This window comes from Dendrobates tinctorius, unplaced genomic scaffold, assembly GCF_039654945.1.
Source record: "Dendrobates tinctorius isolate UK_male_01 unplaced genomic scaffold, ASM3965494v1 ptg000378l, whole genome shotgun sequence".
NCBI classification, from domain to species: Eukaryota; Metazoa; Chordata; class Amphibia; order Anura; family Dendrobatidae; genus Dendrobates; species Dendrobates tinctorius.
In genome coordinates, this window is record NW_027362044.1 from 685,759 (window position 1) to 704,406 (window position 18,648).

Consider the following 18,648-nt stretch of genomic DNA (forward strand, 5'->3'; position numbering starts at 1 on the left):
TTTAGCTCTCTTATGTGGGCCATTACCTCTGATATTACCTTTGAGGTATTTAATGTGGTCTCTGTGAATAGGCACATGGTAGTATGCGTCTCTTAAGTCTAATACGGCCATGAAGCAAGCTGGGGGAAGCATTTTTGTACAAGATTTTATTGTCTCCATTTTGAAGTGCTGAATGTCTAGGAATTTGTTCAGCCTTTTTAGATTTATGATCGCCCTGTACGATCCGTCTGGCTTCTTGCGAAGGAAGAGAGGGGAGTAGAAGCCTTTGCCCCTGTCTTGGTAGGAGACTTCTTGTAACACGTTTTTCTCCCTTAGATTCGCGATTTCTTGTTGCAGAGCCAGCTGCTCGTGTGATGTCCTTTGGGGCGTTATCACGAAAGAGTTGTTTGGGAGGGTAATGAATTTTAGCCTCAGACCTTCCTTTATTATGTTTAATATCCATGAACTCGCGGATATTTTTTCCCAGGCCTGGAGAAAGTAGTATAATCTTCTCCCGACCCGGGGAGTACCTTCATTGTGGCTTTTTGTTATCAGGTGATTTGTTAAACATAAAGCCCTTGTTTTTATTTCTCCTATCCTCCCATCCTTCTTTGTTCCCTTTTGGGGGCTTCCGTCGCATGAACCTTCTGTTCCGAAAAGGCCGTTTGTATGCCTGACTAGGGAACACGGGAAAAGATTTTTTCTTGTCCCCTGCCTTGTCCAGGATGTTGTCTAGCGTTGGGCCAAATAAAAATTCCCCCTCGCGCGGGATTGCACACAATTTGTTTTTTGTCTGTAAGTCTCCCGGCCAGCATTTCAGCCATAAGGAGAGTCTTGCAGCCTTCGAGAAGGCGGCTGTTCTGGCCGCCAGCCTGGTCGAGTCTACCGATGCATCCGCCAGGAAGGCTGCTGCCCCCTTCATTACAGAAACTGACCTCTGCAGTGTATCTCTTGGGACTTTTCCCTTTATTTGTGAATCTAAGTGGTGCAGCCAGACCATTAGGGCGCATGCCGTGCATGTGGCTGCTATGGCTGGCTTTAGCCCCCCTGCTGCCGCCTCCCACACATTTTTTAGAAAAGCTTCTGCTTTTTTGTCCATTGGGTCCTTCAGGGTGTGTCTTCGAAGGGCAGGGCAAATTTTTTAGAAGCTTTTGCAACGGCTACGTCTAATTTAGGGGCTTTACTCCATAGGGAGCAGGCCGGGTCGTTAAAGGGGTATTTCCTCTTGGGTGTTGAGGACTTTTTTGTCTGGCTTTTTCCACTCTCGTTTAATTAGGGAGTGGATTTTCTCATTGATAGGAAAAGCTCTCCGTTTTTTTTTTGTTCCAGCCCACCGAACATCAGATCTTGGGCTGTTTTCTTAGGCCGTTCATCTACTAGCCCCATAGTTGTCCTCACAGCTTTTACCAGGGTGTCTGTTTCTTCAATGGGGAAGCAGCTACGTCCCCCTTCTGAGGATGATGAAGAGGACTGGGAGGATGATGAGTTACTTGAGTCAGATAGTTCGCTTTCTGACTCTCTAACACTGGACTCTGGCGATCTATGCCTGGACCTACGTTTCTTCTTTGAGGCTCTAGCGCCCTTAAGGGCGTCTTCGACCTGGGTCCTTATTAGTGTTTTGAGATCTGAAGCAAATTCCTCCTGTATTGTCTGCTCTACGCATGCCGCACAGAGCTTTTTCTCCCACGTAGGGAGTAGCTCCTCCGTGCATATGGCACATACCATGTGCTTGGATTTTGTCGTGCATTTACGCCCCTGAAACAGAAAAATTAACAATCGCATATTAGCGAGCGGGCATTCACGGAGATCACTCACCCTCCTTGTGGAACGAGAGATACCGTCTCAGGTGTAGAGATTATTTCCACCACTGAATCCAAGTCTGGCTGTGCTGCCATGGTGGAGCTTTGGCTGCGCTGCGATCTTGCGTGACCACTGCTGCTGCGCTGCTGGGAAGAGTTGCGCTAGCGCTGTGAATGCTGGCGCTGTTCCTGCGTTTGCCGCAGCCCCTGCCTCGGGGATCGCCGCGTCTCCTCTTTCTGCTTTTAGCTCATGCTGACACTCCTTTCCCCTTTAGTGGGGTTTAAAATATGAGCGCTTTTTTTTTTTCCTTTGAATTTGGCGACGCCTCTACCCAGCGGTCCCTGCGCCCCCGGAAGTGGCCGCCCGCGCATGCGCACTGCGGATTACCCAGTAGTGCACTGCGGCCCCACTTTAATGGCACTGTACTTGTGCGCGCGCCGCCAGCATCCCGCGCCCGGAGCCAGCAATCTGTACCCGCCTGTAAAGGACTCATCTCCTGCGGCTCCCGGTGGCTGCCGTCACCCTCCACCGCTCTGCGGTCCCGCACCTTGCGCCCCCTGGTGGTCACCGCCACTCCCTCCGGGTTGCTCCGAGGTGCAGCCGAGGCCCTGTGTATTGCGGCTCCCGATGGCCGCCGCCATCCTCCACAGCCTGTTCCAGGCCCGGCACTCGGCGGGGGGCCCTCCTGTAGTGACAGCCGCCATTGCTCGTAGGAGGCAACCCCCTTTTTTTTTTGTTTTCCTTTTCCTGGGATTGGCAAACTTGCTCCACTCTTCACTGCCTCTCCCCACTCACCCTCAAGGCCCGCCGACCCCGGTGGTGGTGCTTCGGGGGAAGCCCGCAGGGGGCCTCGATCCAGCCGAGGCCGGGAGCCCCGCTGCCTATTACCGGACTGGCTCGGTCCCCGGCATCCCACGTCGACTGCAGGTATGTGCTGTAGGTTCTCCCTCAGGGACAGAAAACCAACTGATGTGGGAGAGAGGTACCGCCTTTTTCATCTGTAGGTTTCCTGTCCCTGAGGGCGGATCCCTCTCTCTCCGTGGTGCCGTCATGGGGGAAAGAGAAATATTTTATTTTAAACAAAAGCTATGAGAAAAAAATTGGGCACTCAAGATTATTTTACAAGTAAAATATAAAAACAGGAAAAAAATACTTATGCTGGGCATTTGTACTAACTCGCCTCAAAATGTCGCTAATATCTACAGCCTGTCCTGTGAAAACAAGTCTCACGAAAAACAGAAGTCCAGTGACACTCGCCTCATTCATACTGACCAATAGCATAAACTTTACAAGTCAATTCGCAATAAGTGCCTAAATTAAAGAAAAAAAAAAATGTAGTTATTGAGAATTTCTTCCATTGTCCAAACTTCAAAGGTTGATAGTTAATTTTATGGAAACCCAAAGTGCAGTAATAACACCTACAACTGATGCTTAGACGACACTATAAAACACGGAAGGTTTGGTGTTCTTTGCGGAGGTTGGAGTAGCTGTAACTTGCTCGCTGTACAGTCTCTGGTTCATTCTTGTTATGTAACCCTATAGTACAGATTTTCCAATCACTGAATAATCAGCCATCACAGAACCAGCCCTGTCAGCAGGATTGTGCGCAGTAACCTGCACACGGCGTCAGGTCGGCGCTGTTAAAACTGGGTTGATGAAATCCATCTTGTGGCTGTTTCTTAACCTTTATTTTCAGTTTTGTGTTAATGATATGCCCGCGTCCTAAGGCGGGGTTAATGTGCTGCTCTGATTATACATTCATAATGTAGCCTGCTGACAGGTCACTGATCCCTCACTGACCCGCCCCTAGTTTGCATAATGAATACCATCACATACCGAATAAAAAAATTTTTAAAAAACGCTTCTGCAGGCAGGTGTCGGCCGTGGCACCTTCGCTGCAGCATAATCGTATGGTTACTGTGCACTTAATCCTTTTTGCAGATTTACCTGATTGAGGAAAATAGAAGTTATTTTGAAAATGGCGCCTGCGCAGTAGCAGCTGTTGGCGATCTCCGAGAGCTGCTACTGCTCAGGCACGGGCAGCGCCATCTTGGAATTTTTTTTCTTCTCCAGTAAGATGGTGCCTCCGGCGCCTGCGCAACAGCAGCTATCTGATCTCTATACAAACAGATAACTGCTACTGCGCAGGCGCCCTGGGCGCCATTTTGAAAGTGACTTTTTTTTTTTTTTGACTCGCTCAAGTAAATCTGCAAAAGGGATTAAGTGTGCAGCAGGGGTGGGATTCAAATTTTTAACAACCCACACCCATTTAAAGCCACACCCATTTACACACCTTTCCCTCAAACATATACAAGTAGGAGCGCAGTCAAACAGTTGTAAAAAAAAATAAACTGGAATGAGATCAGAACAGTACACATTCTGGCCAGCGGCTCTCCTGACCCGAGTGTGACAGCTGCATATATTTCCATGCAGCTATCTCACTTGACTGACCGGCTGGCCAGGCTGTGCACTACATTCTACAGTATAATGGCCCCATATACTGCTCCATACTATATAATGGCCCCACATGATGCTGCATACAGTATCATGGCCCCATATACTGCTCCATACTGTATAATGGTCCCATATACTACTCCATACTGTATAATGGCTCCACATGTTGCTGCATACAGTATAATGGCCCCATATAATGCTCCATACTGTATAATGGCCCCATATACTGCTTCATACAGTATAATGGCTCCACATGATGCTCCATACAGTATAATGGCCCCATATACTGCTTCATACAGTATAATGGCTCCACATGATGCTCCATAAAGTATAACGGCCCCATATACTGCCCCATACTGTATAATGGCTCCACATGGGCTCATTCTCATCCTCCCCCCCCGTCCCCCTGGGCTCATTCTCATCCTCCTCCCCCCCTTGTATGCATGGCTGGGCTCACCTGAGTCCTCCCCTGGTCCCTGCATGTAAATCCAGGCAGCACATGTATCCTCCTCCTGTATGAGCGGTCCTGCTGTACGCCTATGGGAGGGGAGTAGCGTCCATATTCATTATTGTAATGAGCGGTACCACATGACTGCTCACACTGGAAGACTAGAGGATACCAGCGTACGGAGCTGCAGGGACCGCTGGAGGAGGTATGAGGTCTTCAGGAGGAGGGGAGGAGGAGGAGGGACCGACCCCGGACTTATATTGAAAAAAAAACAAACAAAAAAGACTTGCCCCTCTGCCACCCGGCCTAGCCAGCCCCTGGTGGCAGTCCCGGATCGCGGCTCCGAGTCTCCCCAGTTCGGGGAACCGGCTGCTTTTTTAACAAGCGGTTCCATTGAACCGTGGGGAACTGGCTGAATCCCACCACTGGTGTGCAGTAACCATGCGATTATGCCGCAGCGCAGGTGCCATGGCCGACGCCTTTCTGCAGAAGCGTTTTTTTTTTATTCATTCACTGATGGAATTCATTATGCAAATTAGGGGGCGGGTCAGTGACCTGTCAGCAGGCTACATTATGAATATATAATCAGGGCACCACATTAACCCTGCCTTAGGAAACTGAAAATAAAGATTAAGAAACAGACAAAAGACGGATTTCATCAACCAAGGTATCATTTTATTCAGTATAACAGCGCCGACCTGACACTGTGTGAAGATTACTGTGCAAAATCCTGCTGACAGGTTCCCTTTAAAACAGAAAGTGCTGCGCTTATCTCCATTAATCCCATACACACTAAATGAGCGGAATTCATTCAATCTTGACCCCATCAAGGAGAACAGGAGTAGAAGACCATTTATTCTATTGATTAGTGAGGTCCTAACAATAAGACATTTTATAGAGAACTGTGCTACACTATATGGCCATATTTATTAGGAAACTGCCATATCCACCTGCAGGGGATTTTTTGTCCTCCAGAGACATTACTATGAGCCCCTACGTAAATATATCCTGTCATGCTCTTAGAAGGCTCTCTACAAGATTTTGGAGTTGTCTCTGGGAATTTTCGTCCCTTCATCCCAGGGGAAGAGTCTTGAGGAGATCATTTGCATATTCCCAGTGCCTTCTGGGATAAGTGAAGAGTCTCCGCGAGCTCTACGATCACTGGGTTTTGGCCGTTGCAGCTGAAAAGAGGAAATCGGAAAACCAGGGGAAGAGTCTTGAGGAGATCATTTGCATATTCCCAGTGCCTTCTGGGATAAGTGAAGAGTCTCCGCGAGCTCTACGATCACTGGGTTTTGGCCGTTGCAGCTGAAAAGAGGAAATCGGAAAACCAGGGGAAGAGTCTTGAGGAGATCATTTGCATATTCCCAGTGCCTTCTGGGATAAGTGAAGAGTCTCCGCGAGCTCTACGATCACTGGGTTTTGGCCGTTGCAGCTGAAAAGAGGAAATCGGAAAACCAGGGGAAGAGTCTTGAGGAGATCATTTGCATATTCCCAGTGCCTTCTGGGATAAGTGAAGAGTCTCCGCGAGCTCTACGATCACTGGGTTTTGGCCGTTGCAGCTGAAAAGAGGAAATCAGAAAACCAGGGGAAGAGTCTTGAGGAGATCATTTGCATATTCCCAGTGCCTTCTGGGATAAGTGAAGAGTCTCCGCGAGCGCTACGATCACTGGGTTTTGGCCTATCGGCGTGCGAATTTTGGCTCATCTTTCATCGTTTTTAAGAAATCTCAAGATGGAAGAGGCCAGGAGCCATTTGGTGAGCTGCATTTCTTGCTACATGTTCACAGACTTACCAGTGGAAAAGCCAAATTTCACATGCCACAAATGCAAGCTTGTGTCCCTGTTGGAGGAAAAGTTGCAAAATCTCAAAGAGAGGTTGGCTACGTTGAAGATCATTAAGGAAGGTGAAGAGTTCTTGGACAGAGCAGAATTATCTCTTCATGTTACAGAAAGAGAAGAAATTCGAAGTGCACCTGAAGAAACAGAGGAATGGAGACATGTGACCCAGAGAAGCAGGAGGATCAGGAGGCAGTCAGCACCCATACTGCTCAGAAACCAGTACCAGGCTCTCACGCAGGAAAACGATGAAGAAATACATCAGGATAAGACTTTGCCAACAAACAGCAACCTTGTACGCCTTCAGAGTCCTCCTGGATGGAGAAAGAAAAATGTTGTGAAGAAGAAACGGAGAGTGGTGGTCATGGGGGATTCCCTGATGAGAGGAACAGAGGCCGCTATCTGCAGACCGGATATAACTTCAAGAGAAATGTGCTGTCTTCCAGGTGCAAAAATTAAAGATGTGTCTGACAGGATATCAGGACTCTTCAGACCTACAGATGACTACCCATTCCTGCTACTACATGTGGGGACAAATGACACCGCAAGAAACGACCTGGAAACCATCTGCAGAGACTTTGAAGACTTAGGCAAGAAAGTGAAAGAACTGGGAGCGCAGGTGGTCTTCTCTTCCATCCTCCCAGTGGATGGCCATGGAACAAGGAGGTGGAATAAGATTCTGCAGGTGAACAACTGGCTACGTCGATGGTGCCGTCAGCAACGATTTGGATTTCTGGATCACGGAGTGAACTACTTATACGATGGACTACATGCTAGAGATGGGGTGCACCTTATGAAGACTGGAAAGCATGTATTTGGAAGTCGCCTTGCTACACTTGTAAGGAGAGCTTTAAACTAGAACAACATGGGAAGGGAAGCAAAAGACCAGAAAAAGCCATACACCTGACAAATGCTATTGAGAACTCTGCTAATAGAAGTGGAAAGGAAGAACAAAGACGAAAGAATCTAATTAATAAAAATATTGGAGAAAGAGAAACCAATCACAAACTAAAATGTTTCTATACTAATGCACAAAGCATGGGCAACAAACAAGGAGAATTGGAACTACTAACACAGGAAAAGAAATATGATGTCATTGGAATCACTGAAACTTGGTGGGATGATACACATGATTGGAATACAAGACTAGAAGGATACAACTTATTTGCAAGAAACAGACTTGATAAACGAGGAGGAGGTGTTGCATTGTATGTTAGAAACGCGTATATCTGCACAGAGATTGAAGCTTCAGAGACTGGGAGTTCTGTGGAAACTGTTTGGGTAAGAATACAAGGACAGAACAATGGAAAGGACACCATTGTAGGCATTTACTACAGGCCGCCTGTGCAAGCTGAAGATATGGATGAACTCTTTATGCATCAAATGGCCAAGTTCTCCAAAAAATATAACATAGTTGTCATGGGAGATTTCAACTATCCAGACATTTGTTGGGAATCTCTCTCAGGCAAAACTAACAGGTCAAGGAAATTCTTATCCTCTCTTGCTGACAACTTTATCTTCCAAAAGGTAGGGGAGAAAACAAGGGGAACTGCTACCTTGGATCTAATCCTTATAAACAGGGAGGAAATGGTTGAGGAGGTAAAAGTGACTGGAACCCTAGGAGGTAGCGACCATGCTATTTTAGAATTTTGGATAACTAGAGGCGGAAGACCTGTGAAGACTCAGACGTCAAGGTTAGATTTCAGAAAGGCAGATTTTAAGGGATTCAGAAAGATAATTGGAGGGATCCAATGGCTGGATATCCTTAAAGACAAAAATGTCCAGGAAGGATGGGAAATCTTGAAAAATGAAATTCTCAAAGCACAGTTGTTAACAATTCCGAAAAGAGGGAAGAATAGGAAGCATTTAAGGAAACCAGGATGGGTGAACACAGAACTTAAGCACATGCTAAAAAGGAAGAAAAAAATGTTTATAAAATGGAAAGAGGGAGGCATATCTAAAGAAGAATATAATGCTGTCTGCAGAATCTGCAGGGCACAAATCAGATTAGCTAAAGCTGAAAATGAATTGAGGCTTGCAAGAGATGTCAAAAGCAATAATAAAGGATTTTGGGGATATGTCAAAAGTAAAAGAAAAGTCAAAGATGCTATAGGATTTTTACAGGATGAAAATGATGAAATGGTAAGACAGGATGTTGAGAAGGCTGAACTTTTAAATTCCTATTTTGCATCTGTTTTCTCTCAGAAAGGAAATGTAACACCAACTGTTATTCACTGTCCTATTAAGGGAATAGAAGAATGCAGGATATCTATAAACAGAAAGATAGTGAGGAAACACTTAGCTAACCTAAATGAATTCAAGTCTCCAGGTCCAGATGAATTACACCCCAGAGTACTGAAGGAGATAGCAGAAGAAATTTCTGAACCACTCTCCATAATCTTTGAAAATTCTTGGAGAACAGGAGAAGTGCCAGAAGACTGGAGAAGAGCAAATGTTGTTCCTATCTTCAAAAAGGGGAAGAAGGTGGACCCAGGCAACTATAGGCCGGTGAGTCTGACTTCTATACCAGGAAAGATCTTTGAACAAATTATTAAACAACATGTAAGTCAATACCTGGATAAGAATGAAGTGATCAAACAGAGTCAGCATGGGTTTGTAACTAATAAGTCATGTCAGACTAACTTAATTTCCTTCTATGACGGTATCACTGATTGGGTGGATCAAGGAAATGCTGTAGATATAGTATATCTTGACTTCAGCAAAGCATTTGACAAAGTCTCTCATACAATCCTTATTGAAAAAATGACTAAGTATGGAATGGACAAGGCAACTGTTAGGTGGATTCATAACTGGCTTAGTGATCGGACCCAAAGAGTGGTCGTAAATGGCTGCACATCCAGTTGGAAGAATGTCTCAAGTGGGGTACCACAGGGCTCTGTCCTGGGCCCTGTACTGTTCAACATCTTTATCAACGATTTAGATGAAGGAATTGAGGGTAAACTGATTAAATTTGCTGATGACACAAAGCTAGGAGGGATAGCTAATACTAGAGAAGAGAGAGAGAGGATTCAAAAAGATTTAAATAAACTGGAGAAGTGGGCAGTAACTAACAGAATGGTTTTTAACAGGGAGAAATGCAAAGTACTACATCTGGGCAATAAAAATGAAAAAAGCATATATAGAATGGGAGGAATAGGGCTAAGTGACAGCACATGTGAAAAAGACTTGGGTATACTAATAGATCACAGACTGAATATGAGTCAACAGTGTGATGCAGCAGCAAAAAAGGCAAATGCAGTTCTAGGATGTATTAACAGAAGCATACAGTCTAGATCACGTGAAGTCATTATTTCCCTCTACTCCTCTTTGGTCAGACCTCATCTGGAATATTGTGTCCAGTTTTGGGCACCACATTTTAAAAAAGACATCAACAAACTGGAGCAAGTTCAGAAAAGAGCGACCAGAATGGTGACCGGTCTGCAAACCCTGTCTTATGAGGAAAGGTTGCAGGATTTGGGAATGTTTAGTTTGCAAAAGAGAAGACTGAGAGGAGACTTAATTGCTGTCTACAAATATCTAAAGGGCTGTCACATTGTAGAAGGATCAACTTTATTCTCATTTGCACAAGGAAAGACTAGAAGCAATGGGATGAAACTGAATGGGAGGAGACACAGATTAGATATTAGAAAAAACTTTTTGACAGTTAGAGTGATCAATGAGTGGAACAAGCTGCCACGAGAAGTGGTGAGTTCTCCTTCAATGGAAGTCTTCAAACAGAGGCTGGACAGACATCTGACTGGGATGATTTAGCGAATCCTGCTTTGAGCAGGGGGTTGGACCAGATGGCCCAGGAGGTCCCTTCCAACTCTACGATTCTATGATTCATCCAGGACAGCATTTGTGAGGTGGGGGAGGCCGGGCTTATAATATCTGTTCCTGTGGTGAGGAATAGGGTTGGAGTCCAGGTTCTGTGCATATTCTTCCACCAAACTCCCCTAACCATGTCTGTATGGACCTTGTGAACTGGGCAGTCAAAGGGGAATAGAAAAGAGATTCTCTCAAATTCTTCTCACAAAGCTGAAGCTACAATTGTCCACAATGTTTTGTGCTAAAGAGTAATATTTCTCATCACTGGAGCTGAGAGTCCGAGGCCGCCCCCCCCGATAATAACAGCACATAGCATGATCCTCCTCCACCATCTGTACAGCGGGGACAATACAGTCAGGGAGAAACATCCTCATGGAATTGCCTGTTTGTTAGGAAATCTCCACATAGAATCAGGCTGTCTAGCAGCCGCTACGGCGACAAACTAAATCTCCGAGCACATCCAAATACTTGGAGATCACCCGAGCATGCTCGGGACACCTCGAGTGACGAGTATGCTCGGGACACCTCGAGTGACGAGTATGCTCGGGACACCTCGAGTGACGAGTATGCTCGGGACACCTCGAGTGACGAGTATGCTCGGGACACCTCGAGTGACGAGTATGCTCGGGACACCTCGAGTGACGAGTATGCTCGGGACACCTCGAGTGACGAGTATGCTCGGGACACCTCGAGTGACGAGTATGCTCGGGACACCTCGAGTGACGAGTATGCTCGGGACACCTCGAGTGACGAGTATGCTCGGGACACCTCGAGTGACGAGTATGCTCGGGACACCTCGAGTGACGAGTATGCTCGGGACACCTCGAGTGACGAGTATGCTCGGGACACCTCGAGTGACGAGTATGCTCGGGACACCTCGAGTGACGAGTATGCTCGGGACACCTCGAGTGACGAGTATGCTCGGGACACCTCGAGTGACGAGTATGCTCGGGACACCTCGAGTGACGAGTATGCTCGGGACACCTCGAGTGACGAGTATGCTCGGGACACCTCGAGTGACGAGTATGCTCGGGACACCTCGAGTGACGAGTATGCTCGGGACACCTCGAGTGACGAGTATGCTCGGGACACCTCGAGTGACGAGTATGCTCGGGAAACCTCGAGTGACGAGTATGCTCGGGAAACCTCGAGTGACGAGTATGCTCGGGAAACCTCGAGTGACGAGTATGCTCGGGAAACCTCGAGTGACGAGTATGCTCGGGAAACCTCGAGTGACGAGTATGCTCGGGAAATTTCGAGTGACGAGTATGCTCGGGAAATCTTGAGTGACGAGTATGCTCGGGAAATCTCGAGTGACTAGTATGCTCGGGAAACATCGAGTGATGAGTATGCTCGCTCATCACTAACTGTAAGGTTTGTATGTGTTGCTCAGCCACAGAATCTGATGGCACAAAGCTCCCAGAAGCACCATTTTTTTTGCAGATGTTCATACCCGAGCAGGCTTGAACTTGTGGTGTCTACTTCATAATATTATCACTCAGGTGATGGGGGAGAATAATTAGGAGGAAACAAATGTCATGGATGGACTTGTTACCTCAGTGGCCCCTATTACAGGACCGCGCTGGTATTGGTGAGCTCCTCACCACCGACCGATCTATTTTGTTAATAAAGGCAAATGGCAGACCTTGCCACCAGGACAAAAGCTCATTACTAATGTTTACCTGAGTATATTTTTTATCTTAAAGAGAACCTGACAGCTTATCCATGCCGCTCGACCCACATTTCATTTCAGACCATGTCGCTTTCCATATACATGCCTGTCAGTGACCAGCCGCGGCTTTTACACTTTTTATACGTAACTAGGCAGCGTGAAACAAAACTGGCTGACATCATGCGGCTACAGACGGATACAGGCTCCTTACATCGCCATACAGTTACGGAGATATGGACCTTTTTATTTAGTGGCACTTTTTCTATTCCAAGCAAATGCTGCTGACCGTATACTCTGCCTCATCCTTCGGAGTCGCATATCTCTGGGATTAGCGGAAGTTTTTAAAAAGACAAACACATTGAATACTCCGGGAATGGGACAATGAGCAAAGACTGGGGACTATTCATCTCCTCACAGGAACTCATTAAGTGATATCTTCCACTGAAAGGAAAGAAATTTAGAATTTTTCACACTGTTCACTGGGATTATAATTAACTATACATATATATGTTGCAGCATTTAATCAGAGTATGCAGAGGTCACTCTGAACTGAGGAGAGAAGCTGTGAATCAGCGATCCGGTGTTATCTACTGTATATAGATATAGATGTGATACCGTGCCACACACGAGGTTGGTACACAGAATGAGAATGTGTGTAAATATGGGTAAGTAAAGGTACTGTCACACTAAGCGATATCGCTAGCAATATCGCTATAACTTGTGACGTTATAGCGATATCGCTGTGTCTGATACTTACCTACGACCCGCTCCCCCGCTGCTGATCGCGCGAGAACGTCCTGGACCGCTTCTCGTCGTCAGCTTCCTGCGGCGCTTCCTGTGGAGAGACGAGCGTGGAGCCAGGCGGGAGGATGTCAGGATCGCCTAGTGTGACAGGTAAGTAGCGACCCCCGACCCCTGCGATGTCGCTGGTGAGATCTGCCTGTGTGGCAGCTCACTATAGACCACTTAGCGATGCACCAGCGATCCTGACCGCGTCATATTGCTGGTAGGGATTGCTGGCACATCGCTAAGTGTGACAGTACCTTTACTGGCCGAGTGATAGAAAGCAGAGGGGAGTTATAAATGGTATATTCGTTAACTGGGTCGCTATGACCAGTGGGGGAGATGTGACACTACCTATTGAGAGTGGTGGATCCTGCTATCTACTGTATATAGGTGTTATCAGTCATTGTATAGGAGGTGAGCGACATGACCTATTGTGTAAGTTGGACCCTATTATGTTCACTGCATTTAGAGGTTGTTATCAGTTATTGTACAGGAGGAGGAGGTGAGCTGTGACATCACTTATTGTGAATGGGGGATCCTGTGTCACCTACTGTATATACAAGTGTTATATCAGTCATTGTGGAGGCAGGAAGAAGAGGTGAGCTGTGACATCGACCTATTGTGAATGGTGGAACATCTCCAAGCTCCTCAATGTGTCACAGCAGGTAAAATGTTCTGTTCGTTGTTCCAAGTTTCAGTCTGTAAACATAGCGCTGATGTGACGCCAAAAAGCTCCAGTTTTCTCTCATCTGCCAAAACGATGTTCTCCTAGAAGCTTTGAGGCTCCTTAATATCCATTGTGACAAATTCCAGCCTCGCTTTTTTAGGATTTGCTTTTATCAGTGGTTTCCTTCTCTTCCATGAATTCCACTTCGGCCCTGACAGCGCTGGACAATGTGATCGGACACCGATGGACCTTGAACTTCACCTCTAATCTCTTTGGAAGTTGTTCAGGCTCTTTGGTTACCATTCATAATATCAGTCTCTACAATCATCGATTTTGTCTTTATGGCTGCGTCCAGGGAGGTCGTCTACAGCCCCCATGACCTTAAACTCCTGAATATTATATTATGCACAATGCAGTAACTTGACATTCGGCTGTGTGGAGACGTCTTAGAGCCCTTACCTGTAACATGTTTGTCTATCATTTTTTTTCTCATCTCCCGAGACAACTCTCTCCTCGGCTTCTTTGCCCCATATTCAGTGTGGTACGCACCGCGATATCAAACAGCACAGTGACTACTTTTCACCATACAAATAGACGACAGACAAATTTCAAGCTTTAAGACACCCATAATGCTAATTACAGGACACACTTTTGTTTCACAGGTTCCGATGGTCAAACTGTTTTCAACTTATGCTTGTTACACAATCATGTTTTTTACAGGCCATTTTCATGTGCTTTCCTACATTGTTCTGTTGCACCACAATTCACAAGCAAAGTATGATTCTCATTACGGATATTCAGGAGATTTAAATTGAAAATTATTTTTGTCAGTTTCCAGTTATTTCTGTGACCAGTGAGGGGTTTTCTTACTTTAACAGAAGGGAAAACAATTTTCTACATGTCTGTAGACTACTTGTATACACCGGTGACTAGTCACCCCAAACCCAGCCTCCCACGTGTCACACAGTGGCACTCAATCTCACAATGAGAAAAGACTGTTTAAAAAAAATCTCACTAAAAAAGCCAAAACCTCAGCTGGCGTGCACCAGGGTGAAAAATCCAAATAATACTGGCACCAAGTCAATGCTAGTGAGCGCCCAAGCAGTGGATACCCACAGACTGTGGCACAAATTCTCACATTAAACAAAGTCCCAGAAAAAAGTGTATTAATTAGCGATGACCGTCTTCTCTGGTTCGGAGTCTGATCTCCTAAACCACGCGCCCACTATTCAGACTGGCTGGCTTACACCGCGCCATCTGTGGACTGGACTTCATATTCAGACTCTTGTAGACTGTCATTGAGAGTCTTATAGGATTCCATTGGGAAAGTGACTTCTGGTCCCCACAGAAGAGGCAGTGCAAAGAGCCAATAATTTGGTGAGAACAGAATCAAAACGACACTGGACCCAGAGAAGACGGCTGTCAGTCATTATTGAACACATGAACATTACATCTTTTGCGGCACCACTTCACACTGCCTACAAGACTACAAAGAAAGGAGCGGCCACTGCTGCACGACCCACCTGCAAAGTCATCAGTGGAGCTACCGGCATAGGCCTGCCCATAGCTGCTGACACTCGGGGCATCCAGGAACATGGGAACATAGGCATCCTTGCTGGGATTGGGACACGTCCTTTGGAAGGCACTGAGGGCAGCTGATGAATGGGTACCATACACACTGGTATGATCTGAAGACTCAGGGAAGGAATTGCCGCCATCTTTCAGGGGGTTGAGGAAAGTATCGTAGTTGTTGGATTCGGACACTGGACCCCTGGAAGGATCTGCTAGGACATTAGTGTAGAGATCGGATTCTTCATTCCTGCCACTGTCCAGTACATCATGTGGGGGAGTTTCCTTCCTCGCCCTGTCTTCTCTCTCCGGTCCTAGCACAGCCTCCGCCTTTACATTAAACGACCCTGCTAAAATAATAAAACGCTCTAACCATATGCACCGCAAGAGTCATCATTCAGGACGGCAGCTACATACCCTCTAAACCCAGAGCCAGAGGCTGGCACTTACACCATGAAAGAAGCAGAGAGCGGAAAAGGGGGCATCAACGTACCACCAGCCCCATCCATCTAACTCACACTCAGCAGTAACACGTTGTGTACAAGACCCCAGACATCCTTGCTACCTGACCACCATGGATAACAGGAGTGGTTGTGGTGAGCAGTGACTAATCCCCGATGATGTCACGCAGGAAAACGATGAAGAAATACATCAGGATAAGACTTTACCCACAAACAACAACCTTGTACGCCCTCAGAGTCCTCCTGGATGGAGAAAGAAAAATGTTGTGAAGAAGAAACGGAGAGTGGTGGTCATGGGGGATTCCCTGCTGAGAGGAACAGAGGCCGCTATCTGCAGACCGGATATAACTACAAGAGAAATGTGCTGTCTTCCAGGTGCAAAAATTAAAGATGTGTCTGACAGGATATCAGGACTCTTCAGACCTACAGATGACTACCCATTCCTGCTACTACATGTGGGGACAAATGACACCGCAAGAAACGACCTGGAAACCATCTGCAGAGACTTTGAAGACTTAGGCAAGAAAGTGAAAGAACTGGGAGCGCAGGTGGTCTTCTCTTCCATCCTCCCAGTGGATGGCCATGGAACAAGGAGGTGGAATAAGATTCTGCAGGTGAACAACTGGCTACGTCGATGGTGCCGTCAGCAACGATTTGGATTTCTGGATCACGGAGTGAACTACTTATACGATGGACTACTTGCTAGAGATGGGGTGCACCTTACGAAGACTGGAAAGCATGTATTTGGAAGTCGCCTTGCTACACTTGTAAGGAGAGCTTTAAACTAGAACAACATGGGAAGGGAAGCAAAAGACCAGAAAAAGCCATACACCTGACAAATGCTATTGAGAACTCTGCTATTAGAAGTGGAAAGGAAGAACAAAGACGAAAGAATCTAATTAATAAAAATATTGGAGAAAGAGAAACCAATCACAAACTAAAATGTTTCTATACTAATGCACAAAGCATGGGCAACAAACAAGGAGAATTGGAACTACTAACACAGGAACAGAAATATGATGTAATTGGAATCACTGAAACTTGGTGGGACAATACACATGATTGGAATACAAGACTAGAAGGATACAACTTATTTGCAAGAAACAGACTTGATAAACGAGGAGGGGGTGTCGCATTGTATGTTCGAAACGCGTATATCTGCACAGAGATTGAAGCTTCAGAGACTGGGAGTTCTGTGGAAACTGTTTGGGTAAGAATACAAGGACAGAACAATGGAAAGGACACCATTGTAGGCATTTACTACAGGCCGCCTGTGCAAGCCGAAGATATAGATGAACTCTTTATGCATCAGATGGCCAAGTTCTCCAAAAAATATGACTTAGTTGTCATGGGAGATTTCAACTATCCAGACATTTGTTGGGAATCTCTCTCGGGCAAAACTAACAGGTCAAGGAAATTCTTATCCTCTCTTGCTGACAACTTTATCTTCCAAAAGGTAAGGGAGAAAACAAGGGGAACTGCTACCTTGGATCTAATCCTTATAAACAGGGAGGAAATGGTTGAGGAGGTAAAAGTGGCTGGGACCCTAGGAGGTAGCGACCATGCTATTTTAGAATTTTGGATTACTAGAGGTGGAAGACCTGTGAAGACTCAGACGTCAAGGTTAGATTTCAGAAAGGCAGATTTTAAGGGATTCAGAAAGAGAATTGGAGGGATCCAATGGCTGGATATCCTTAAAGACAAAAATGTCCAGGAAGGATGGGAAATCTTGAAAAATGAAATTCTCAAAGCACAGTTGTTAACAATTCCGAAAAGAGGGAAGAATAGGAAGCATTTAAGGATACCAGGATGGATGAACACAGAACTTAAGCACATGCTAAAAAGGAAGAAAAAAATGTTTATAAAATGGAAAGAGGGAGGCATATCTAAAGAAGAATATAATGCTGTCTGCAGAACCTGCAGGGCACAAATCAGATTAGCTAAAGCTGAAAATGAACTGAGGCTTGCAAGAGATGTCAAAAGCAATAATAAAGGATTTTGGGGATATGTCAAAAGTAAAAGAAAAGTCAAAGATGCTATAGGATTTTTACAGGATGAAAATGATGAAATGGTAAGACAGGATGTTGAGAAGGCTGAACTTTTAAATTCCTATTTTGCATCTGTTTTCTCTCAGAAAGGAAATGCAACATCAACTGTTATTCACTCTCCTATTAAGGGAATAGAAGAATCCAGGATATCTATAAACAGAAAGATAGTGAGGAAACACTTAGCTAACCTAAATGAATTCAAATCTCCAGGTCCAGATGAATTACACCCCAGAGTACTGAAGGAGATAGCAGAAGAAATTTTTGAACCCCTCTCCATAATCTTTGAAAATTCTTGGAGAACAGGAGAAGTGCCAGAAGACTGGAGAAGAGCAAATGTTGTTCCTATCTTCAAAAAGGGGAAGAAGGTGGACCCAGGCAACTATAGGCCGGTGAGTCTGACTTCTATACCAGGAAAGATCTTTGAACAAATTATTAAACAACATGTATGTCAATACCTGGATAAGAATGAAGTGATTAAACAGAGTCAGCATGGGTTTCTAACTAATAAGTCATGTCAGACTAACTTAATTTCCTTCTATGACGGTATCACTGATTGGGTGGATCAAGGAAATGCTGTAGATATAGTATATCTTGACTTCAGCAAAGCATTTGACAAAGTCTCTCATACAATCCTTATTGATAAAATGACTAAGTATGGAATGGACAAGGCAACTGTTAGGTGGATTCATAACTGGCTTAGTGATCGGACCCAAAGAGTGGTCGTAAATGGCTGCACATCCAGTTGGAAGAATGTCTCAAGTGGGGTACCACAGGGCTCTGTCCTGGGCCCTGTATTGTTCAACATCTTTATCAACGATTTAGATGAAGGAATTGAGGGTAAACTGATTAAATTTGCTGATGACACAAAGCTAGGAGGGATAGCTAATACTAGAGAAGAGAGAGAGAGGATTCAAAAAGATTTAAATAAACTGGAGAAGTGGGCAGCAACTAACAGAATGGTTTTTAACAGGGAGAAATGCAAAGTACTACATCTGGGCAATAAAAATGAAAAAAGCATATATAGAATGGGAGGAATAGGGCTAAGTGACAGCACATGTGAAAAAGACTTGGGTATACTAATAGATCACAGACTGAATA

The 18,648-nt window shown here is 45.4% G+C and overlaps 1 protein-coding gene across 8 annotated transcripts in view; it reads right to left on the bottom strand.

Moving 5' to 3' along the window:
• LOC141075898 (uncharacterized) overlaps positions 1-18,648 on the bottom strand; it is an 87,126-nt gene that overhangs the window by 23,729 nt on the left and 44,749 nt on the right. For 6 of the 8 annotated variants that reach the window (XM_073563106.1, XM_073563105.1, XM_073563100.1 and 3 more), the window contains exon 5: positions 14,996-15,391. In XM_073563106.1, the coding sequence (XP_073419207.1) occupies positions 14,996-15,391 (396 nt within the window). The remainder of the gene's footprint in view (positions 1-14,995; positions 15,392-18,648) is intronic. The other 2 variants (XM_073563101.1, XM_073563104.1) reach the window with 1 other exon arrangement.